General features: G+C 57.9%; 4 protein-coding genes across 20 annotated transcripts in view; 3 read left to right on the top strand and 1 right to left on the bottom strand.

The window, feature by feature from the left end:
* RUBCN (rubicon autophagy regulator) overlaps positions 1-2,604 on the top strand; it is a 29,761-nt gene extending 27,157 nt beyond the window's left edge. For 6 of the 9 annotated variants that reach the window (XM_032698396.1, XM_032698398.1, XM_032698397.1 and 3 more), the window contains one exon: positions 1-187. In XM_032698396.1, the coding sequence (XP_032554287.1) occupies positions 1-164 (164 nt within the window). In that variant the 3' untranslated portion in view covers positions 165-187. The other 3 variants (XM_032698402.1, XM_032698403.1, XM_032698399.1) reach the window with 2 other exon arrangements.
* Positions 2,251-9,762, bottom strand: LOC116791925 (deoxyribodipyrimidine photo-lyase-like). 3 transcript variants are annotated; one of them, XM_032698407.1, is made up of 10 exons: positions 9,741-9,762; positions 6,237-6,519; positions 5,906-6,051; positions 5,583-5,765; positions 5,258-5,416; positions 4,722-4,920; positions 4,480-4,632; positions 4,116-4,237; positions 3,856-4,015; positions 2,251-3,652 (listed from the first exon to the last, which is right to left on the bottom strand). In XM_032698407.1, the coding sequence occupies exons 2-10, from the start codon at positions 6,466-6,468 to the stop codon at positions 3,501-3,503; spliced, it is 1,506 nt and encodes a 501-aa protein (XP_032554298.1). In that variant the 5' UTR covers positions 6,469-6,519; positions 9,741-9,762; the 3' UTR covers positions 2,251-3,500. The 3 variants fall into 3 exon arrangements, with proteins under 3 accessions (XP_032554298.1, XP_032554296.1, XP_032554297.1); XM_032698405.1 differs by lacking the exon at positions 9,741-9,762 and adding an exon at positions 8,135-8,260; XM_032698406.1 differs by lacking the exon at positions 9,741-9,762 and adding an exon at positions 6,779-6,842.
* Positions 6,897-19,251, top strand: part of LOC116791926 (endochitinase A-like) — a 12,428-nt gene continuing 73 nt past the window's right edge. The window contains exons 1-6 of one of the 5 annotated variants that reach the window (XR_004358903.1): positions 6,897-7,193; positions 8,365-9,030; positions 11,625-12,008; positions 12,224-12,340; positions 12,645-12,730; positions 12,973-13,427. Coding sequence is in view for 4 of the 5 variants with exons in the window: in XM_032698408.1 (XP_032554299.1) it covers positions 7,127-7,193; positions 8,365-9,030; positions 11,625-12,008; positions 12,224-12,340; positions 12,645-12,730; positions 12,973-13,047 (1,395 nt within the window). In the remaining variant the exon portion in view is untranslated. Of the gene's footprint in view, positions 7,194-8,364; positions 9,031-9,112; positions 10,464-11,624; positions 12,009-12,223; positions 12,341-12,644; positions 12,731-12,972; positions 13,535-19,251 lie in introns of those variants that run through there. The other 4 variants (XM_032698408.1, XM_032698410.1, XM_032698412.1 and 1 more) reach the window with 4 other exon arrangements.
* Positions 17,496-19,251, top strand: part of LOC116791922 (mucin-4-like) — a 13,152-nt gene continuing 11,396 nt past the window's right edge. For all 3 annotated transcript variants that reach the window (XM_032698392.1, XM_032698393.1, XM_032698394.1), the window contains exon 1: positions 17,496-17,666. In XM_032698392.1, the coding sequence (XP_032554283.1) occupies positions 17,606-17,666 (61 nt within the window). In that variant the 5' untranslated portion in view covers positions 17,496-17,605. The remainder of the gene's footprint in view (positions 17,667-19,251) is intronic.

Here is a 19,251-nt window from a genome sequence, read left to right on the forward strand (position 1 = left end):
AGTGCAAAGCCTGCTACCACAAATCCTGCTTCAAATCCACGCACTGTCCCCGCTGTGAGCGCCTTCAAGCCCGGAGAGAGCTGATGGCCAAGCAGAGCATGGAGTCCTACATCTCGGACTATGAAGACGAGCTGGAGCAGCCGGAGGCAGTGGCAGCCACATGAACAGGTTGCAGCCAAGGAGTGTATTGTGGGTTTATTTATGTGCGTGGCCTTCGTCACCAGAGCCTGAGCCACGTGGAGATAAGGACTATTGGGAGGACTGGAGCACTGTCTTGAAGGGATCTGTTTTCCCCCATGCAGTAGTGCTGTGCTGGGGAAAGGGCACATTCCATCGTCCAGATCTTCTCCAGGTACTGCTCATACTCCCTGATGCCTTTGCTTGGGGAAAGGCAGCTGCTCCTGCCTGTCCTGCAGGCAGAACAGAGACTTTTTCCAAGCAGTTGTTCATGGTGGACAAGGCAGCGCTGTGGTGTCTGTCTCCATGCCCTGCTCTGAGCCCAGCAGGGTCCCCTGAAGGGTCAGCACTTTCTGTTCATCACTTTCTGTTCATCCGTACACCAGGAAACTCTGGCCACATCTGCTCCTTGGAGAAGGGAATCAGCTCTCCGAGTTCTCTGATCCTCTGTTCTGCTGCTGGGGCTTGTGTGAATGGAGGAATGATGGGGGGTTGGTTGTACGTTTAACAGCTCCCTTTCTGAAAGCTGGTGTGGGACACTGGTGGAGAGTTGCTGTCACTCAAGGATCAGAGCAGAGGAGGTGGCAATGATGAAGACACCAGACTTCCCTGCCCCCTGCCTACAGCCTGTGCTGCAGTGGGACATTGCCCCTGGAGCAGCCACCCAAGGGGACTGGTGCTGACAGGCTTTTGGCAGGCAGATCCCCATGGCTCTATTAGGATCTGCCTCCATGGGATACAGGCTTCCAACCTACTTTGTCCTCACGCTGCCAGTCTGTCCTCCCTGGGGGGACATGTCCTCTTCTAAGGGTGACATGGGACCTCACTCTGGTGGCACCAGGTCCTGCCTTGTGTGCAGCTGCCTTCTGCCCGAGACCTGTTGGGATGCAGGTGAGGGCCCAACCCTCCAGCCGCATCCCCCGAGCCTCTGTCTCAGTTTGTTCTTTTAGGCTGGGTTTTTGTTTTTTAATCTGTTGGATTTGGTTTTATTTTTTTTATGTGGTTGTTTGTATTTTTAACTGTGTGTTCCCCTGCAAGGAGGTGCTGCTTGAAACACCTCCTTAAGGGGCATGCGATCTGCTTGCAGCTCACCAGTATAAATTCTCCAGGGCTGTCCTGCTCCTGGTTTCTCACCCTTGGATGGAGCTGGCATTTGCCAGGTGTCCCCTCTCCCAGCAGATATCCTGCTCCCCTTGAGAGAGGGGTCCCTGAGCCAAGCAAAGCCTCCAAGCTTCCCGGCTGCGGTGCAGCGGGGTGACCGGGCAGGCTGCTTGCAGTGGGGGTGCGTGGGGGAGAGGGGTTTGGCACTGGGGTGCTGCAAAGGGTTGGTCCCTTGCTGATGCAGAGCTGCCTGCCATGACTGACAGCTCTACAGGGTCAGACCCAGAGGTACAAGGTGAGCTCTGTGCCCTGGGGTTTGCGGTCAGTCAAGGAGGTGCCTCTGCAGTGCAGTGACTGCTTTAGCCCATGGCACGGGTGAGTGTCCAGGACCACCCTGGCATGGGTGGGATGTGGAGTGTTTGGAAGGACGGTGTGGCCTGTGTACGTGCGAGAAGGGTGTTGAGGGACTGGGGAGCAACGCACTGGCAGGAGGCATCGAGGGGCAGTGGCTCTTTCAGTGTGTGCCCTGACTCGAGGCTGGGATGTGACCCCTTGTGGGCTCTTCCTGTAGAGGTGGCAGGGTTGAGGAGAGGGGAAGAGGCTGGGACCAGGAGAGGTGGCTGCAGGGCTTGGTCAGGGAGGGTGGCTGCAAGCCTTGCTGCTGGGGGCCAGGCTGCTGCACAGCAGCATCTCTCCCCTGCCTGCAGCATCCTGACAAAGTCCCGGAAACAGGGTTCAGACCCCACTTGCTCCCCTGGGGTTTTTGCCGCCTTGTGTCTTGTGTCTGCTTGTTTTCCCCAGTGGAGCAGCTGCTCTTCTGCTCACTCTATCTCTGCAAGCCCTGGGGCTACCAGATGCTGGTCCGCCTTAGTCTTGCCTGTCTCCAACCCCAAGCCAAGCCTTCCTGCTGCTGCCTGGAGCTGGCACCCCCTTCCCTCGAGCTGCCTCAGCAGCACATCTCCATTCACCCTATTTTGTTTGAAGCACTTTATTGTCATGGGACTGCAGCTGAGTGGCTGCCTGCATCCCTTTCTAGAAGCACTGAGTACATTAAAAGAGGGAAGGAGTTCTGGCTTAGTTATGGTTTCCATCCTCTGCCATGGACTGTGTCTGGAAGCAGCAGGACTTGCAAACCTGGCAGAGGTCTCCAGGGCAAGACTGTGCCCAGCACTGACTGCTACAACTAACACTGGGCCTGGCCAAGGCAGTGAGCTCTTTGTGAGGGAGAGGGGGGGCTGCTCTAGCTGTCAGCTGGAGCCTTCCCCATGGGATTATTGTTGCACAGCATAGCAATTAAAATGCCGTCCTTAATAAACTAAGTTAATAAGGGGTTCAGTTGTGTTGTGACATTTCAGGTGGGGTAATGGTGTATATCCCGCTTTGAATTCATGGGGCAGGCAGGGAGTGCTGCTGATGGCAGGGAGCAGTGGGGGGGACAGCTGGTGCAGCTGGTGATGCGTCCCCAGATGTCACTGGGAGGGGGTTATTGTCACCGCCCCTTGGCTAAGTCATCTGGTTTGTGGCCTCTTCCTGCAAACTGCCCACTGGACTTAGGGCAGGAGGTACAAGCCACTGCGTGAGGGGCTGTCTGTATTGCCTGTCCCCTTCCTCAGCCTGCCTTTACTGCTGGCAGAGGAGCCCAGGGGCGTGGCCTTGGCTGCTCTGTCCCTGGTTGCATTCCCATTCCATGCAGCCCAGCCATTCCCATTCCCTCGCAGCAGTGTTGTGCATCGCCCCATAAACACCATCAACACAGGTGATAGAAACTGTAAACTGTAAAACAACTGTTAAAAGATGCATCTGCCACCCAGCCCAGCACTGGCTCCACCACAAGCCACTTTTTGAGGGCTTTTTCCCCAGAAAAACCCTGCTCAGCTGAAATCTAAGCTGTGGTTAGCAGCAGCAACGGTGACCTGGTCTATCCTGAGCGTGGCGGTTATAGAAAAGGTTTTTGGCAGTCCAGGCACACTGAGCATGGGCTCTCACAGCTCCCAGGAGAGGACTCCAGAGGACGCCAGCAGCTGTCCCAGCATGGCAGCTTGAGCAGGGGGTGATGGCAGAGAAGAGACCTGCAAAACCCTGGGGCTTGCTGCTGTTACAGCCCTCCAACAGCACCCAGGGTGATCCCTGCCCTGGGTGATCTCTGCAGGGTGGCACCTTGGCAAAGGCACATCTGCCCCAGCACAGAGGGGCACGAGCCCTCTCAAGGCACGCTGTGCCTGTCACTGGGAGTGTGTGGGGGCGTAGCGACGCTCGAACTGGTCCACGTCAAACTTGCGCTTGCAGCCGGCGTAGTTCATGTAGCGGATCTTCCCAAAGATGGCCCGCTCTGCCCAGCCCTGGTCGTGTATTCCACAGATGGACCACAGGCAGCCTGCCAGGCATGGGGATGGAGCGTCAGCTCTTCCCCTTGCTCGGAGGCACATGGAGAACAAGTGGGATGTGGGTGCAAAGCAGGATGGGCTGGAGTATGGGTTGGGCCGCCTGCAGAGAGCCCCTGCCCTGCCCTCCCCACCGCTGCAGCCTTGGCCATCACAGATAAGACCCCCCACCCTGTGTCCCCATCCTGCAGCTTGCCTACGTATCCGTTGGGGTCCCTCCCGTCCAGCTCGTAGCGGTCATTAAGGTAGATGGCAAACTTCAGGGCCTCCTCAGGGGAGTGGGTCCACTCCAGGATCTTCTTAGCCCAGTACATCCGCAGGAAGCCGTGCATCTTCCCCTCCCGGACCATTTGGAGCTAGGGGGATAGGAACAGCCGTAGGGGTAAGTCTGTGCCAGGTCACTTCTGCCCCTTGGTAAAAAGCTCAGCAGTTTGTGGGGAAGATGTAGGGCAGTACCTGGGCAGCATTCCAGAGTGGGTCGTGTGTGGTCCCCTGCTCCAGCTCCTGCAGACTGTAGATATAAGGCCTCTTGTCTTTGGCGTGGAGTTTCAGGGTGGTTTGTGCCCAGTCGTAGGCACCTGTGAGCAAGAGATGAGGAGCAACACTGAGCAACCTGCCACTGCAGGGTACCAAGGAAGAGATGGGAGAGCTGGGCTATTGAAGGCACCAGTCTTGAGGGCACCTGCCTCCAGAAGGGGCCAAATGATGGGACATTAGTGCCCCCACAGCCGTCCTCCTAGCAGAAATAGGACTGCCAAGTTGGAGTGACCAGCTGGGTACCAGCCTGGCCCCCAGCACTGCCCACGTGACCCGATGCTACCCTGCACACTGTCGTAGTTCTCGTTGTAGTAGCAGAAGTTTTCAGCCAGCTCCCGGCGCACCACGGCCTCCTCCACGAACGCATCCACCGACTCCTTGTACTTGCGCCGGTGCTTCTGCACCTCCAGGATGACTCGCTGGGTGGAAACCTGGCCTGGGGACATGGGGAAGGAGCAAGTCAGGCTGCCAGTCCAAGACACCCTGCTCAGTCCTACTGCAGAGTGGAAAGCCTGGGACACTCACCAAAGTGGAACCATGGGGACAGGTTGCTGAGAGCTGCTTTGTTGGGGTCGTTCCGGTGGGAGCCAAAGGATTTCAGCCGCTCTGTGATGAAGGATTTCAGCACAGCCAGCCCTGCAGCTGTGCCAGGGGTTGCCCAGTCCACCTCCTTCACGGTGTGGTCTACCTGCAAGCTGGAATAACAGGCCTCCCAAGCAATGGGCTGGGCGGCAACTGAGCAGTGAGTGCATTTGCAGATGCTCTTCAGCCAGGACTGTCCCAGAATGTTATGTCCCCTGGATGTCCCCAACCAGCAAGTCCCCAGCTCATGCTAGCCTTCTCCTCTTAACTAGCCCTCTGCATGGCAGAGATGTTGGAATTGAATGAATGAGGTGGGAACCTCCCCTTCCCCAGGGCATCCCCATTTCCACACCATCTGTGTGTGACCTCAGGCAGGTTACTGTCCCAACCCCCTGCCAACCCCTCCCAGGATCACAAAGCAGCTGTGAAACATGTTGGGACAGGTTGTGAATGGGTTTGGAGGTGTCTCCTGCTGGTACCTCTGCTGGGCAGGACGGGGGATATGGGTGACGAACAACAGGGGGGAACTCCGTGAGGAACTCAGGGAGCTGAGCGTGGATCTTGCCCCGAATGGTCCTGGCGCTGTATTCCTGCTTGGGGGAGGCAACCCAGCAGGGCACAATGTTGTGGGCATCAACCTGGGAAGCAAAGCCATGGAGACGGTGTGACACGAAGCAAATGGTCCCAAATGACATGACACACATGCTCTCTGCTCAAGTCGCTCCAGTGCACAAAACACAGGAGACAAGTTTCTCCCACATCTCACCATCAAGAATTTTCCCTTCCCAGAGTGCTGACACCCACCTGTGCAAATGGCACATCCTCTGGCAACTGTTCCCTGACGTCCTCCACCCACTGCCGGGGGAGGCGGAGGGGACTGAAGTCTGTCACCAGCCCACCCACACCACGCTCCACCACAAACGCAGGCAGCACGTCCTTGGGGTAGCCCAGCAGCAAGTGGAAGGAGATGTTCAGCTCTGCACACTCCTACAGCGACAGGGAAAGGGCTATGGGACAGTTCATAGCTCTGCAGACCCCAGCCAACCACCATCTGCCGAAGGGATGGATCTGCCTCCCCCTTCCCCAGAAGCCCGGTCCCACCCAGCAGGGACAACCCCTGGCTGTACCTCGGCCACCTCCTGCAGGCCTCTCAGCATGAAATCGTAGTGCCGGATGGTGGCCTCCAGGAATTTGGGCACCAGACAGAAGCAGATGTGCAGGGGCAGCTCCTGTTTGAGGGCCAGGCGCTGGGCGTAGAGGAAAGCCCAGTTATCTGGGGAGAAATCACACAGGGCAGTGTCAGGAGGATGCTTCACTGAAGAGATGGGGATGGGGTTTCACAAGAAGTTTCTTCCCAGACGCCCCTGCAGAGGGGGGCAAGGTCCAAGGCCTACCGGGGGAAGGGACCAGGGCCATGGGAGCTCTGCTTCCCGGCCCCTTCTGCCAGCTGGTTCGCACCTTGTACCCGCTGATCCCGGCACATCCAGTAAAGGATGCACCGAGCATTATCCTTCAGGTCCGAGCCCTGCGAGACGAGGCGAACCCGCTTTTTGTTGTACTTGAACTCTCGCACGGACGGGGCCGCCCTCCGCCGGGCCTCCTGCATCGCCTCCTCTTCCTCCGTCCTCCTCCGAGACACGCGAGGCACCTCCGTGACCTCGGCCTTTCGCTTCCCTTGTCCCCGCGGCATCCTCAGGACCGCCCGGGCCAGCGCCCGGAGCACCGTGGTTGCGAGCGGCCGCTGCGAGAGAAAACCGTGCTGCACTTCCGAGAGGAAACGAGACCCTGCTGAGCTTTCCCGCTTCCTTGCGCATCCCAGTCCGGCCCCCGAGCCCGGAGGATGCTGGTCCCCTGCCCATCCTGGTCCTGGGGCACGGAGGGTAACGGTGCCCTGCCCCTTCCGTTTACCGATCTGATCCGCTCCTGGTCCCGACTCCGACCTCGACCCCGATCCTGATTCCGATTCCAATTCCGATCCCGATCCCGACCCCGATCCCTACCCGGCACCACGCGGTCTTCCCAGTGTTACACAAGCCGTGGGCGTGTTAAAGGGCGTGGTCATGGGTGTGGCCTCGTGCAGGGAGGGGCGTGCCCCCAGCGCCTTGGACCGCTCCCCGCCCCCGGGTGCAGGTGCTACCCTAATGTCCCCGGCGCACCCTCGGCGCTGCACCTGCCCGGGAGGGGGGACAGTGCCCGCTGGTGCCTCCCCTCCCTGCCCCCGGGAACGAGGAAGCAGCTCCAGCCACCTTCAGCCATCACTCGGCAGCGCAGTTCCCCACTAGCACCATCCCCACACGCTGCCTCCTCAGGTCCACACCTTGCAAGGCACGGGGGTGCTGGCTTTGGACATGTCTAGGGGGACAGGAGGGCTGCCCGTGCTGCTGCTGAGCCTTGCTGTGCTGGATCTTACACTGGGTAAGGGCTGAACGGTATGTGGTGCTGTCCGGAACGCATGGGGAGGGGAGAACATCAGTCTCCAGAGTGGTGGGTGGCCCTGGGGTGGCTTCAGCCAGAGGTGAAACACTGTGGGTGTTGTTTGCTCTCCAACATCTCAGCTCTTCCTAGTGAGTGAACAGGGCAGTGCTTTGCAAAACATGAGCGACGAGCTTGGCTTTATTTCTTTTACCTCTCATGTGGGTCTCTCTCTGGGCAGAGAAGACCTTGGACCCAGTTGGACCCCCTCGCTGAACCTTGGTCCATGCTGGGCTCCCTGCCTTTGCTACAACCTGCCCAGCAGCACCAAACATTCCTGCCGGGATGGCAACATCACCAGGATGTACTGGGCCTGGAAAACTTCAAATGCCACCTAGTGCTGGCACTTGACATAAAGCAAGAGCAGTGTTGAGTTGAGCCCAGGGAATAAACCTGAGGCTTGTACCTCCTGGGATAAACCTTAGGCTTGTACCTTCTAAGACCCTCAAGCTACAGCCATAGGTCCCTTCCTGCTGCATCCCTCAACCCCCTCACAGAGGTTTTGTGGGTCGCAGCAGGTCTCTCATGGACTTGCCCTGAGCTGCAAGCTGGGATTTGTTCCTTTGTAGGGCTTCTTCCCCTGTTGCCATTATTTACACCCCGTGCTATCAGTTCCTGACTATCTGCAGCAGAGAGGTTTGTGTAAACGCTGCTGCATTTCCAGACTGTCTCACGGTCACCAGTTCCTGCTCGGCTCTTCCTGTCAGACGGGTTTGTCTGATTTCCTTCAGGGATGGGTGAAGGTGGTGGAATGGGTCTTAGGACTGGCACCTACAGGAGTTTCTGCCCTGGCACAGGTGATGCCCATGGCTTGTTCCTGCTTTGTCCTGGGGGTTTACGTGGTTTGCCTTGCTGATGGTCACACTGCCATTCAGGGAATCCACGTGCTTGATCCATGCAGGGTGGAAAATCCCTAGTTCTGATGATCCATGGCTGATGCGAGGCTTGGGCAGCTCATGGCGGTGGTAATGTTGCACCATCCCCAGCAGAGTCATGAGCTTAGCCTTTCACTGCCAGCCCTTTTGTGCTGTCTGCCACCTCTTTGCAGGGACCACCGTCAAAAACATGACAGTCCCTGCATCCCTGACTTTCCTTACATGCTTGACACCCACAGAGACCATGGCACTGCTGCCCAACACCAGCTCAAGCACTGCAGCCACCCTCCCTCCCTCCAGTTCTGCAACCTCCACCCCAGAGATGCCAATGGATGCCTTCACACCCAGTGCTGCTGCACCTCAGGGGAGCAGCCTGGAAGCCTCCAGCATCACCACAGCACAGGAGAGGGGCAGCACAGCCCACAGCACTACTGGATTGCCTGGGCTGGGGCTCACCACCGGCACCCCAACTTCAACCTCCATGGCCATAACACCCAACTGTCCCAAGGCAATCAATGTCACATCTGTGGGGACCAGCACAGCCCTGGCTTTCAGCTCATTTGGAGCTGAAATGAGCACGCTGCCTTCCCCCACCTCTACTCTTCTCTCCTCCACCTGGGTGGGCACCACACTTGGCACCAGCACCCACCAAGGGCCAGCCACGACCACAGTGCTTGGCACCACATCCCCAGGGAGTGCCAGCACCTCTTCTCCCACCACACCAGCACTGACAGACACTTCGAACAAGCCCTTGACAACCCCATCAGACACCACAGCCTCCCTCATTACTAGCACAGTGGCCGCCAAGAGCACCCCTGCCCCCAGCCAGCCAGTCGGGACCACGGCCAGGACCACCCTTGGTACCTCCACCCTGACAGCACCTGAGACTCCCAGTGCCACTGCCGGTGAGTGCAGCCATGGGGTGCCTGGGGGGCAGGATGAGGGTGGCAAATCCCCATGGGATCTCCCGTCCTGCTCAGCCAGGCACCTGGCTCCTTCCCCACAGCCCAGCCCATGGCCTGGCCCCAGCCCTGTGGGGGCTGCCTGGTCTCCAGGCTCTTCAGGCCAGTGGATGGTCCTATGCTGGACTGTGACTGTGCCTTGGTGGGACTGTGCCTAGCAGTGTGACTGTACCATGGTTTAACAGTTCCTGATGGTGTGGCTGTACTGCAGTTGTGCGGCTGCGCTGTGGCTGTACCTCAGTGGTGTGGCTGTACTGCAGCAGTGTGGCTGTACTGTGGCTGTGCCATGGCTGTGTGGCTGTGCCCCTGGCAGTGAGCCTGCACCCTGGCAGTGAGACTGTATGTACCCTGTACCTCAAGGAATGGGACTGTACCCCAGCAGTCCCCTTACCATGGGACTTCAAATGTGCCCTGGTGACACCCCACTCCATGCACATCAACCAGAGCAGGGAGACTGTGCCCTGTCCCAGTACCCCTGGCTGTGCACGGTACCACGGTGTCCCTGGTGTCCCTGTACCCCAGCAGAGCAACTGTGTCCTCACAGAGTACCTGCACCCTGGCCTAATGCCCACAGTGTGAGAGCACCTCATCAGAGTGCCTGTACTCTAGTGGTGGCCTCTGTGTGCCTGTGCCCCAGCAGTGCCCCCATGTACCTGTACAGCAGCAGGGCGGATGTGCCCTGTCAATCCTCCAGCATGCCTTGCCTTCCTGCCTGCGGAATGCCTGTACCTGGCCCAGTGCCTGCGGGCGCCTCCGACTGGTCTTGTCCCTGACCCTGAGAAGAAGGAAGCTCCAGCTGTGAGCAGTACACTTTAGCTGTGATACGCTGTGACACGGGGAAGTGATGCCTGTACAGACAGCCCAGGGGACAAACCCTCAGCCTGGAGCACGCCCTTCCTGAGTGCTGCCTGTTCTCTCGGCCAGTTCCTCACGCTCAGGCAGAGCTGGCTGTTGTCTCCCGAGGGCGTTGGTGCTGGGAGCCACCACCAAACATCACCCCTGTGGCGAAGCGCAGGGACGGTTCCAGGTAGCCTGGCTACTTCCCTGGACTTTTTTCCATTATCACACTCTCCTCAGCAGGCAGAGGACGGCACAGTCCTGGGCTGCAGGGACCAGGTCTGTTGTAGTGGTGGCCTTGCTGGCCTGCCCTGCCCACTGCTCGTGGCTGCTCTGGGTCCAGCCGTGCAGTTGATGTCTGACCTGGAAACCCCAGTGCTGGGGCTGTGGGGAGCGCTCAGAGCTGTGCCTGTGGGGTGTAACAGTTCCTGCTCACCTGGACATGGCTGGGCAGAGAGGGGGGCTGCCCCTGCTCTTGCCCCTGCTGCTGCTGCTGTTGCTGAGCCTCACCTGCCTCGCCGTGCTGCACCTTGCTCTGGGTAAGGGCTGAGTGGGATGTGGTGCTCTCCACGGGGTGGGTGGAGAGTGGGGAGCATCATTCCCCAGGGTAGTGGGGAATGATCCTGCATCTGTGGGGTGGGGGGGGTGAAATGCTGCGGGTGCTGTTTGATAAATGGGAAGAAGAGGTGGACTTCTGGCTTCTCCTTTGTGTGAGGATGAGGCCCTTCAGTGCAGATACCCACCTGGTGTGAGCTGGGATCAGACCTTTGCCCTTCTCTACATTGTTATTTAACCAGCTGCTGTGTGCAGGGAGGGAGTGGCTGCCGGGGGCTTTGGAAGTTTCTGGCTGGGTTGGCTGAAAGCAGATGGCGGCTTGTGGCTCCATTTCCCATTCTCATGTAAGCAGAGCCCCAGACTCACTGTGTTTCTGCTGGGAACACTGGGGAATCCAGTCTGGCATCCCAAAGCTGCCACCTCACAGACACCCCTTGACAAAGGGTCAGGCAGCCAGGCTGTCCTGTGCATCCTTTGGAGAAGGTTGCAGATCCCTGGGCTTTGCTTGGGGACAGCACACTGCCCTGGCATAGGGTCTGGGTAGGAAGAGAGGATGTCCCTCCTGTGTCTCACAACCCCCTGGCAGTTTCGTGGGTCACAGCACGTCTCTAACGGCTCGCCCTGAGCTGCAAGCTGGGATTTGTTCCTTTGTGGGGCTGCTTCCCCTGTTGCCATTATTTACACCCCGTGCTATCAGTTCCTGACTATCTGCAGCAGAGAGGTTTGTATAAACTGCTGCTGCTGCATTTCCAGACTGTCTCACGGTCACCAGTTCCTGCTTGGCTCTTCCTGTCAGACAAGTTTGTCTGATTTCCTTCAGGGATGGGTGAAAGTGGTGGAATGGGTCTTAGGACTGGCACCTACAGGAGTTTCTGCCCTGGCACAGGTGATGCCCATGGCTTGTTCCTACTTTGTCAGGCTGGGGATTTACATGGCCGGCCTTGCAGATGCCCATTCAGGGAATGCACATGTTTGATCCATGCAGAATGGTGAATTTCCATTCCCAATGGTCCATGGCTGATGTGTAGCTTTGATTTCCTTGGGGACCTCATGGTGATGATGATGCTGTGCCATCCCCAGAACAGCCATGGCCTCAGCCTTTTACCACCAACCCTTGTGCATCTCATTGTCCAACCTCTTTGCAGAGACAACTGCCATGGGTGTGACAGCAGCCACGTCCCCATCTCCCCCCACCTCCTCAATTTCTATGGAGACCTCGACACAGCTGCCCACCACTGACTCCACCACTGCAGCCACCCTCTCTCCCTCCAGCCCTGAAACAGAAGCTTCCACCCCAGAGAGGTCCAGCACATCCCCAGGGACTGGCAGCACCCCAACTCCCACCACGCCTCCTCCCACCACAACAACAGCTACTTCATCTGAGCCCTTGACAACCCTGGCAAACACCACGGCCAGCCCTGTTATCAGCACGGAGGTCCCCCTGAGCACCCCCTCTCCCAGCCACCTGGCCAGGACCACATCCAGGACTGCTCCTGGCATCTTCCCCCCAACTATGGAGTCGACTCCAGGTACCCTGCCAGTATCTGGGACCCCCAGTGCAGCCATGGGTGGGTTCCCTATGGGAAGGTAGGGACACTTTCACGGGGACAAATCCTTACAGGGATTCTGGGCATGTCCTAGGGTGGCTTCATGTATGTGTCTTTGCTTAGGCTTGGTCTGTGCCCAGCTGCAGGAGCATCCTGCACCTCTGCAGAGAGTACTAACGTAACATTGCTTTGCACAGGCATTGAGTTCTCTTTCCCCACCATGAATTTGACCCAGACCTCAGAGATTACCCACAGCACCTCTGCAGACCTGCCAATGCCGCCGCCCGTCTGCCCAACTGGCTCGTCCAACACCAGTAAGTGCAGTGCCTGTGGGCATCACCACTCACCCATTGTAGTTTTGGACTACCACAGGCTAGTGCAGGGGGTCCTGGAACCCCACTGCTTTTGCCATGCTCTCAGTGATGCTCTGGGGAATGTGCTCTGGGTTTGCTGTACAGTGGGAGGGTTGTTCTCCTGACAGTGTAGAGTGTCCATGACACAATTAACCTGGGAGGAGGTCCTGTGTCTGTGCCAGCAATCTGATGGAAAGACCCCCAGGTTCTTTGTTGCAATCCAAGGTTCAAGGGCAATAACCAGAGCCACATTTTTTGTCCCTAGGTGCCTCTCGCCTCTTCCTGTCTCTGCGGCTAAGCACCCCCCTGGACCTGGGGAACAGCACGGTGCAGGAGCTGGTGTTGTCCAAGGTAAGGTGTGTGGGAGGAGCTGCCATTTTGCATCTGCCAGCCATGGTCCAGGCAGTCAGGGAGGGGTCAGGCAGCCAGTGGGAGGAGAATGGCTGGGTCTTGCATTGATTGTCACCTGTAGCCCTTTTGGATAAAGGGGAGACCCTCTAGCTGACACATTTCAGGATCAGGCCCTTTCGAGGTGGGGACAGGGGGTAGGAAACCCCCTCTGGCATCGTTTGATGGCTGTTCTTTCCCCACAGCTCCGTGAGAACCTTCAGACGGCATTCCCGTGCGCTGGCCTGTCATTGGAATGGCGAGGGAAGAGGAGCCCCTGACCACTGCCCCTCGCCCTGCCAGCTCCCACATGGCAGAGCAAGCCATCTGCTCCCGGCTCCTTACTCCATGGCAGTGCAGCCCCTTGGGGTAACATGCACAGCTCCTCTTGAACTTGGGGCTCCCTGTCCTTCCCTGTGCACCCCCAGTGCCCCCCGTGGGCTGTGGTGCCCCCTTCCCACAGCCTGTCTGTAAAGCCCAAGACCTCCCACCACCCTGCTCCAGACCTGGCTCCTGTGGTGTGACCCCTTCCAGCGCTGCCAGGGGGCTGGAAGGAGAGGACTCTGTGGAACTGGGCTTTTACAGCTGGGACTGTGCTGGCTCAGCCTTCAAAGCCGCCCTGGGGACTGATGGATGAGAGGAAGGAGACCTGGAGCCCCCAGTACTGCTGTGCCCAAGGCTCACCTGCGATATTGCTGACAGAGGAGCCCGCCCATGCCAACACAGGCTGGGCAGTAAATAGAAACTCCATGCTTTTCCAGTGTTGAAGTTGATGACTTCTTTATTTTCCAAGTTGCCTTTCACAATTTTCAGCTTTGCCATCTGTTAGAGGTGCCGGAGAGGAAAACTGTCCGAGTCCCAAAAGCTTTGCATGGAGAGACAGGCTCAGGGCTGTCCCCTCCTGGCAGGGGTGGCCGCAGACATTCCCAAGGATGGCTGGGAACTCCAGCAGATGGGGGGTCCCTGCTTTGGTGCTCTCTGCCCCATGGCACCCCCGGGGCAGCTCTACACACCATAGGGCCGTGGAAATCCTGTGGGCTGTGCTCCTTCCCTATTTTTTTCCAGTCCCCAGCTAAGGAGACGGCCGCAACATCTGTCCCCCTGCAGCAAAGTCATTTATTAACTGATTAATTAGCCAGATAATATCCAACTGAAGCAATTATTAGCCTAAGCAAGTCACCTCGCCTGGAGATTGAAAACTGAAATAATTAGAAAATAGCCTCGTTGCGTGTCAGGGATTGTTTTTGGCTGATCCCTATTCCTCACTGGCAACCCTCACCGCCCCAGCACAGGGAGGGCTGGGAAGGGGCGTGCGGGGCTGAGGGATGCCAAACGTGGGGACTGCTCCCAGGCTGCCTGGGTTGTCAACCATCTGGGAAGGAACGAGCAGCCAGACAGGATAGTGAAAGACTCCGTGGGATCACCTGGCTGCCTGCCAGCTCTCAGGGGCTGGGAAAGGCTGGGCTGGGGCTGGAGGCCTGTGCCCAGGCAACTTGTCAGGATGCTCCCACTTGGGATGCCCCTTGCATCCCAGGGTTGCCCCTTTGCTCTTTAGGATGCTGCCTGTCTTTTGTGGGCTTGTTGGACCCACTGACACTGAGAGAGGGCCCTTGGCACCGGGGCAGGGAGCTGGGGAGTAGGGCAAAACCTACCAGAAGGGGTCCCCGTGCTGGACGCCTGATGGGGTGCTGGGAAAGAAATCCTTGTGGTCTGCCTACGCCGTGGAGCTGGGCCAAGAGTCCTCCCACGTCGTGTCCCACCGGGCTGTTTTCTCCGGCTGTTGAATCCATAACTTCAGACCCCGGGACATGGCTGGGTGCCAAAGCCGGCGTAGTGGAGCCAAACTGCGTCACAAAGGGAGGAAAAGGTCCTGAAGCGCTGGGATGAAAAGGTGACTGGGGTACTCACTGTCCTCTGCCAGCACGGCTGCCTTCCACCGTTATCGTGGTCAGGGGGCAGTGAGGGGAGGAGATGTTCTGGTCCCCTCTGCCCCCAGCCCGGGAGGAGAAGAGGGACACAGTGGGGGCATGTGGCTCATGTGGGGGTGGTGGTCACTGCCCAGGCACTGGCAGCACAGAGCTCTGGCAAGCCCCCGACACTGCCCATGTTCTCCATGCCTGCCATCCTTGAGGATGCTGGCTACCACCTTCACCCCATGGCTGCTTGCCTGCCATGGATCTCTGACCAGAGGGGCCTTAGGAGGTTGTATCCAAGTCCTGTTGCTTTCTCAGCCCACAAATCAGTTCTCACCATCTTTGCTGTGATCCACTGCCATCTACCAGCATTTTCCCAAGGAGTAGACCCAGTGCCCAGCAGGACTGTCCCCTTCAGAGGGCCTGGCAGCATCATGGAGTGCCTATCTCAAGTCCTTGTGACTCAGATGTCCCTTCCAGTGTTGCCTTCCCCTTCAACCCTGCTGATGGCTATAGCCCAGCTCCTGCTGTTTGGCAGGAGGGTGTTGCAACACACCCAGCATGCCAAGTCATCCAGAACGTGTGGAGTTGATGGATAACCTGGTTTCCCCCACTACCACTCTGAGCCCTCTCCAAATGCCCTTGCCAGGAGGCTGGAGGGGATCCAGTAGGAGATGCTGTGTTCTCTACAAAGCTGGAACAACCAGCCCATTAATTCCAGAAAGGCTGATAAGGCACTGTGCCGGGCCATGCTCTGCTGTGCTGGAAGGTGTAGAGCCCCTGGGTGCTGGGATTCGTAGAATTGCCCCATGGCTACAGGCTCCTGAAGGGCTCCAGTGCCCACATGAAGCTTTGGTCCTTGGTAACTGCAGATGACACTTATTCTTTCAGGAATGAGCGCTTTGTCAGGATGTTTGTTTCAGGAGTAGCAGAAGGATCATTAAAAAGCCCCTTCCCAGGGTGGGAGCAGGGCACCATCCTTGAGACAAGGCATCCCTCAGTGGCTGCAGGCTTTCTTGGGAGGGTGTACCAGTGAATGCCAGAGCAGAGGGACAAATTTGGTGTGTCATCCCCGTGACTCTGCTGGCAGATGAGTTTTCTTGGGGACAGCATGGGCAGGAGTTGCAAGTATGAGGGTTTCCAGGCAGAGCTGGCTCGGGGAGCATGGACAGGAGCTTGCAGGAGGGCTGAGGCTACCACCTTGCTTCAGCCAAGTTGTTTTCCCCTATGCTGAGCAGCACGTTTGCAACAATCCCTGTGGTTCCCACCACATTTTGCACCTCAAACACCATCTGGAGCAACCTTCTCCAGCGTCAGCATATATTCCCTGTTGGGGTGGCTTTCCAAAGTGATATGGCATTGTCAGCACAGGCAGGAACAACTCTCCCACGGTAGGTTTTATCCCTCTAATCCTCCATCAGCCCAGGTGTGGTGGCTGCTCAGGTGGTCACTGGCTGGGCAGTCACCCCGTGGTCTGCAGTGCTGGTTGCACAGGCCCCCAGTGCACTGTTCCCCCCTGGCTTTACCCCCACACCGGCATTTTCGGTGGGCAGGCGAACATTTGTTCCAGGTGAGTGGCGCTCCCCCCGATTTACCGTCTGTGCCCAGTTCCCACTGCCGGGGGTAGTGCGTGGGTTTACAGGATGGTGCTTCACCAGCCGTGACTTGGCCTCCCCTGGCATTTCCTGGTTGACTCTGCCCAGTTGTTGGGTTGGGGGTGTCCCTCGACATGCCCAGCCACTACTGCCTGCCCAACGGAGGCCAGCTCCAGCGGGACACTCTGTACTGCCTAACACCCCTCATAACACTTTGCAGGAGTTGCCTGGGGGCATTTCTGGTTAAGAAGTGTTTAATTGACTACAGAACCATGTAGTGGTGGAAGTTTGCATAATGCTGTTCACGAGGGAGCTGGCAGCAGTTTTCACGGGGGGTATGTGCAAGAATTGCTGCTTCAGGAGAAGGAGGAAGGAGAAATATAGGGGTGAAGTGACCCAGGGGATCAAGGTGAAGTGACCCAGGGATTCCCCATAGCAGGGAAGGGGGTTCAGGCCTGTGACTTTTCCTGCTTTGGCTTTGGGGATACTGGTCCCACCTTGCAGAGAAGCTTTCCTGGATAATTTGCCCCCTCTCAGCACCCCAGCACTGCTGTGCCCATACTGAAGTGCAGGTTTCAAACCCTACTGGGATGTGCTGGGGCTCTGGACAGGGATCTCTAGTGCTTCCAGTTGCAGCTGAGCACTGGGAGCTCAGCTGATGCCCCAGAGCCTGTCCCCAGCCATACATCCCTGCTTTATAACCTGAGTCTGCTCCCAAAGAAGCTTTGAGCCAAGTGGGCTCTTGTGTCTGGCCTTGCCCTCGGCTGAGACATGGCTCAGCGGGTGATTTGAGTGCCCATGGTGTCCTCACAGGCATGGTAGGACCAGCTGGCATTGCTCTGTCACCACCACACACTCTGTGGCCCCCTACCCTGAATGGAGCAGGTCCTGTGGGGTCCATGGGGTGGCTGCCATGGGGAACAGGTGGGGTGACTGTCATGCCACTGTTGGCAGTGCCACACCCTGTTCTAGGCTCAGCTTCACCTCCTGGTGCTGGTGGACCAGGGAGCTGGATCCTGCAGGGTGGTCTTTGGGTAACCCCCAGCCCATGCCACAGCTGAACAGGGCATCCAGACCTTGGGAAGGGGAGGGCTCGACCGGAAGGGAATGGTGACAGGGACATTGGAGGGAAGGGACCGGGGGCGGGAGAGGACGTCGGCAACCTGCCTCCTTCTGCCATCCCTATAAATAGGAGGGAACAGGAGCAGTAACACCTGTGGGACTCCAGCTCTGCAGGAGAGGCAGGCAGGGAGGGACAGAGGGAGCTGCTGCTTGCTGCTCTCTCCTCCCTTTGAGCTTCCTAGTGCTCTGCCTGTGCGGGGGCCTGAGGCATGGGGACTAGGGGATGGACGCTCTCCACCTTCCTGGGATGCTGCATATGGATTCTGCATGGTATGTCCAATATTTTTCTGCTAGCCCGTGTGCTACCTGAGCTCTGTTAGGGTGCAGCAGGTACACTGTGAGATGCTTTTCCCTCCTGGCTGCGCTGGAAAGTCCTTGCAATAGATTGCAGCCAAGGAGCTGGAAAAGTGTTTTACGGGGCAGGCATCACCCCGAGGGGCTGGTTGCAGGCGTGGAGCCGTGGGAGAGGTGAGAGCCCAGCCCGGAAGCCTGCAGGCAGCCGTGTACCCCTCCAGCAAGGGAAGCCAGCCGGCAGAGCAGGACCCGGAGATGTTCCCATCCCTCCCACGTCCCAGGAAAGAGCAAATGCTGGTGCTCCATGCTGGGGCCCCTCTTGCACTGACTTCCCATGAATGGGTGTGTGGAGTAGATGGTGTTTCCTGCTCCACACGGAAGAATTAAGATAAAACACGGATTTGCTGGGGTAGAGTGTGCCAAATTAACCTGGGGGGACTTCACTGATGTGCTTTGTTTTCCCTGAGATGGGGACAGAAGCAGCTGAACTCCTCTGGCTGAGTGGGCTGGTGCAAAGAGCTTATTTCAGCTGGGAGAGATGGTGAGGAAGCAGCCTGCCAGGAAAGGGAACGGGGCTCTGGAAGAGGACGGACCCCTTGAGGACTGGTCTGGCATAGGAGATAATACTCATTAATGACTCTGCACAAGCTATCTGTAAGCTAATGAGCTGAGCCGGCAGTGAGGTTGGAGGCACCTTCGCTGCAGGGAGTTCTGGCTGCCTGTCAGGGGGAACCTGATGAACCAGAGCACCAGGGTGGGGAGCAGGCTGGGGCTGTCAGGTGGTGGTGAAGCCCTGGCAGGTCTTGCCATCGGGGTGCCCTTCATCTCCCCTAATTGCAGCTGCCTAAAGCCAAGCGTCAGCAGATCCACCCAGCTCCTCCTGGAGCCAGCAGAGGCAGCCTGGTCTCCCCAGAGCCTGCATCCTTGTCCTAAATATAATACTGGGTGAAACATCACCCGTGGGTGCCAGTAGGTGCTGGGAGAAATTTCTGGGATGTGGGCAGGTGTCTCCTCCATTCAGCAAAACTCCTGCATGTGGGTCAGGATTTTGGCAGCAGGAGGAGTGAGCTGTGAGCAGGGTTTGGCCAGGGAAGCTTGTGAATATTCCCTCCATGGACAGGAAACCCCGATGCCTTCACCCAGCTGGAGGCAAGAGAGGTGGGGGCAGTAGCAGGTAGATGCCCACCTCAGTAGAGGTTTAACAAACCTCCTTTAACAGCATCAGGTCAGAATCCATCTGCAGTCAGGGAAGGCTTCTCTAAGCCTTGGCTGTCCTCGCTGCCAAAGGGCTTTGGGTAAAGTTATTTAAATATCTCAGACACCCGGAAGGCGAAAAAACGCAGAACCCCCCCAGGCCCTGCAGAAGTGACTGCACTCAGGTCTGTCCCTGAAGCAACAGAAAGAGGGCTGAGGGCTGTCCTGGGGTGGCAGAGCTTCACAGACACCCCTTCGGCTGTGAGCTTACTGGGCCCCAGCTCTACCCAGTGGCCAGGCAGTACCATCCCCAGCATAACTGGACTGGGTTGCAGTGGCTGCCTTTGCCTCCACGCTTGCACCAGTG

This window comes from Chiroxiphia lanceolata, chromosome 10, assembly GCF_009829145.1.
Source record: "Chiroxiphia lanceolata isolate bChiLan1 chromosome 10, bChiLan1.pri, whole genome shotgun sequence".
NCBI lineage: Eukaryota > Metazoa > Chordata > Aves > Passeriformes > Pipridae > Chiroxiphia > Chiroxiphia lanceolata.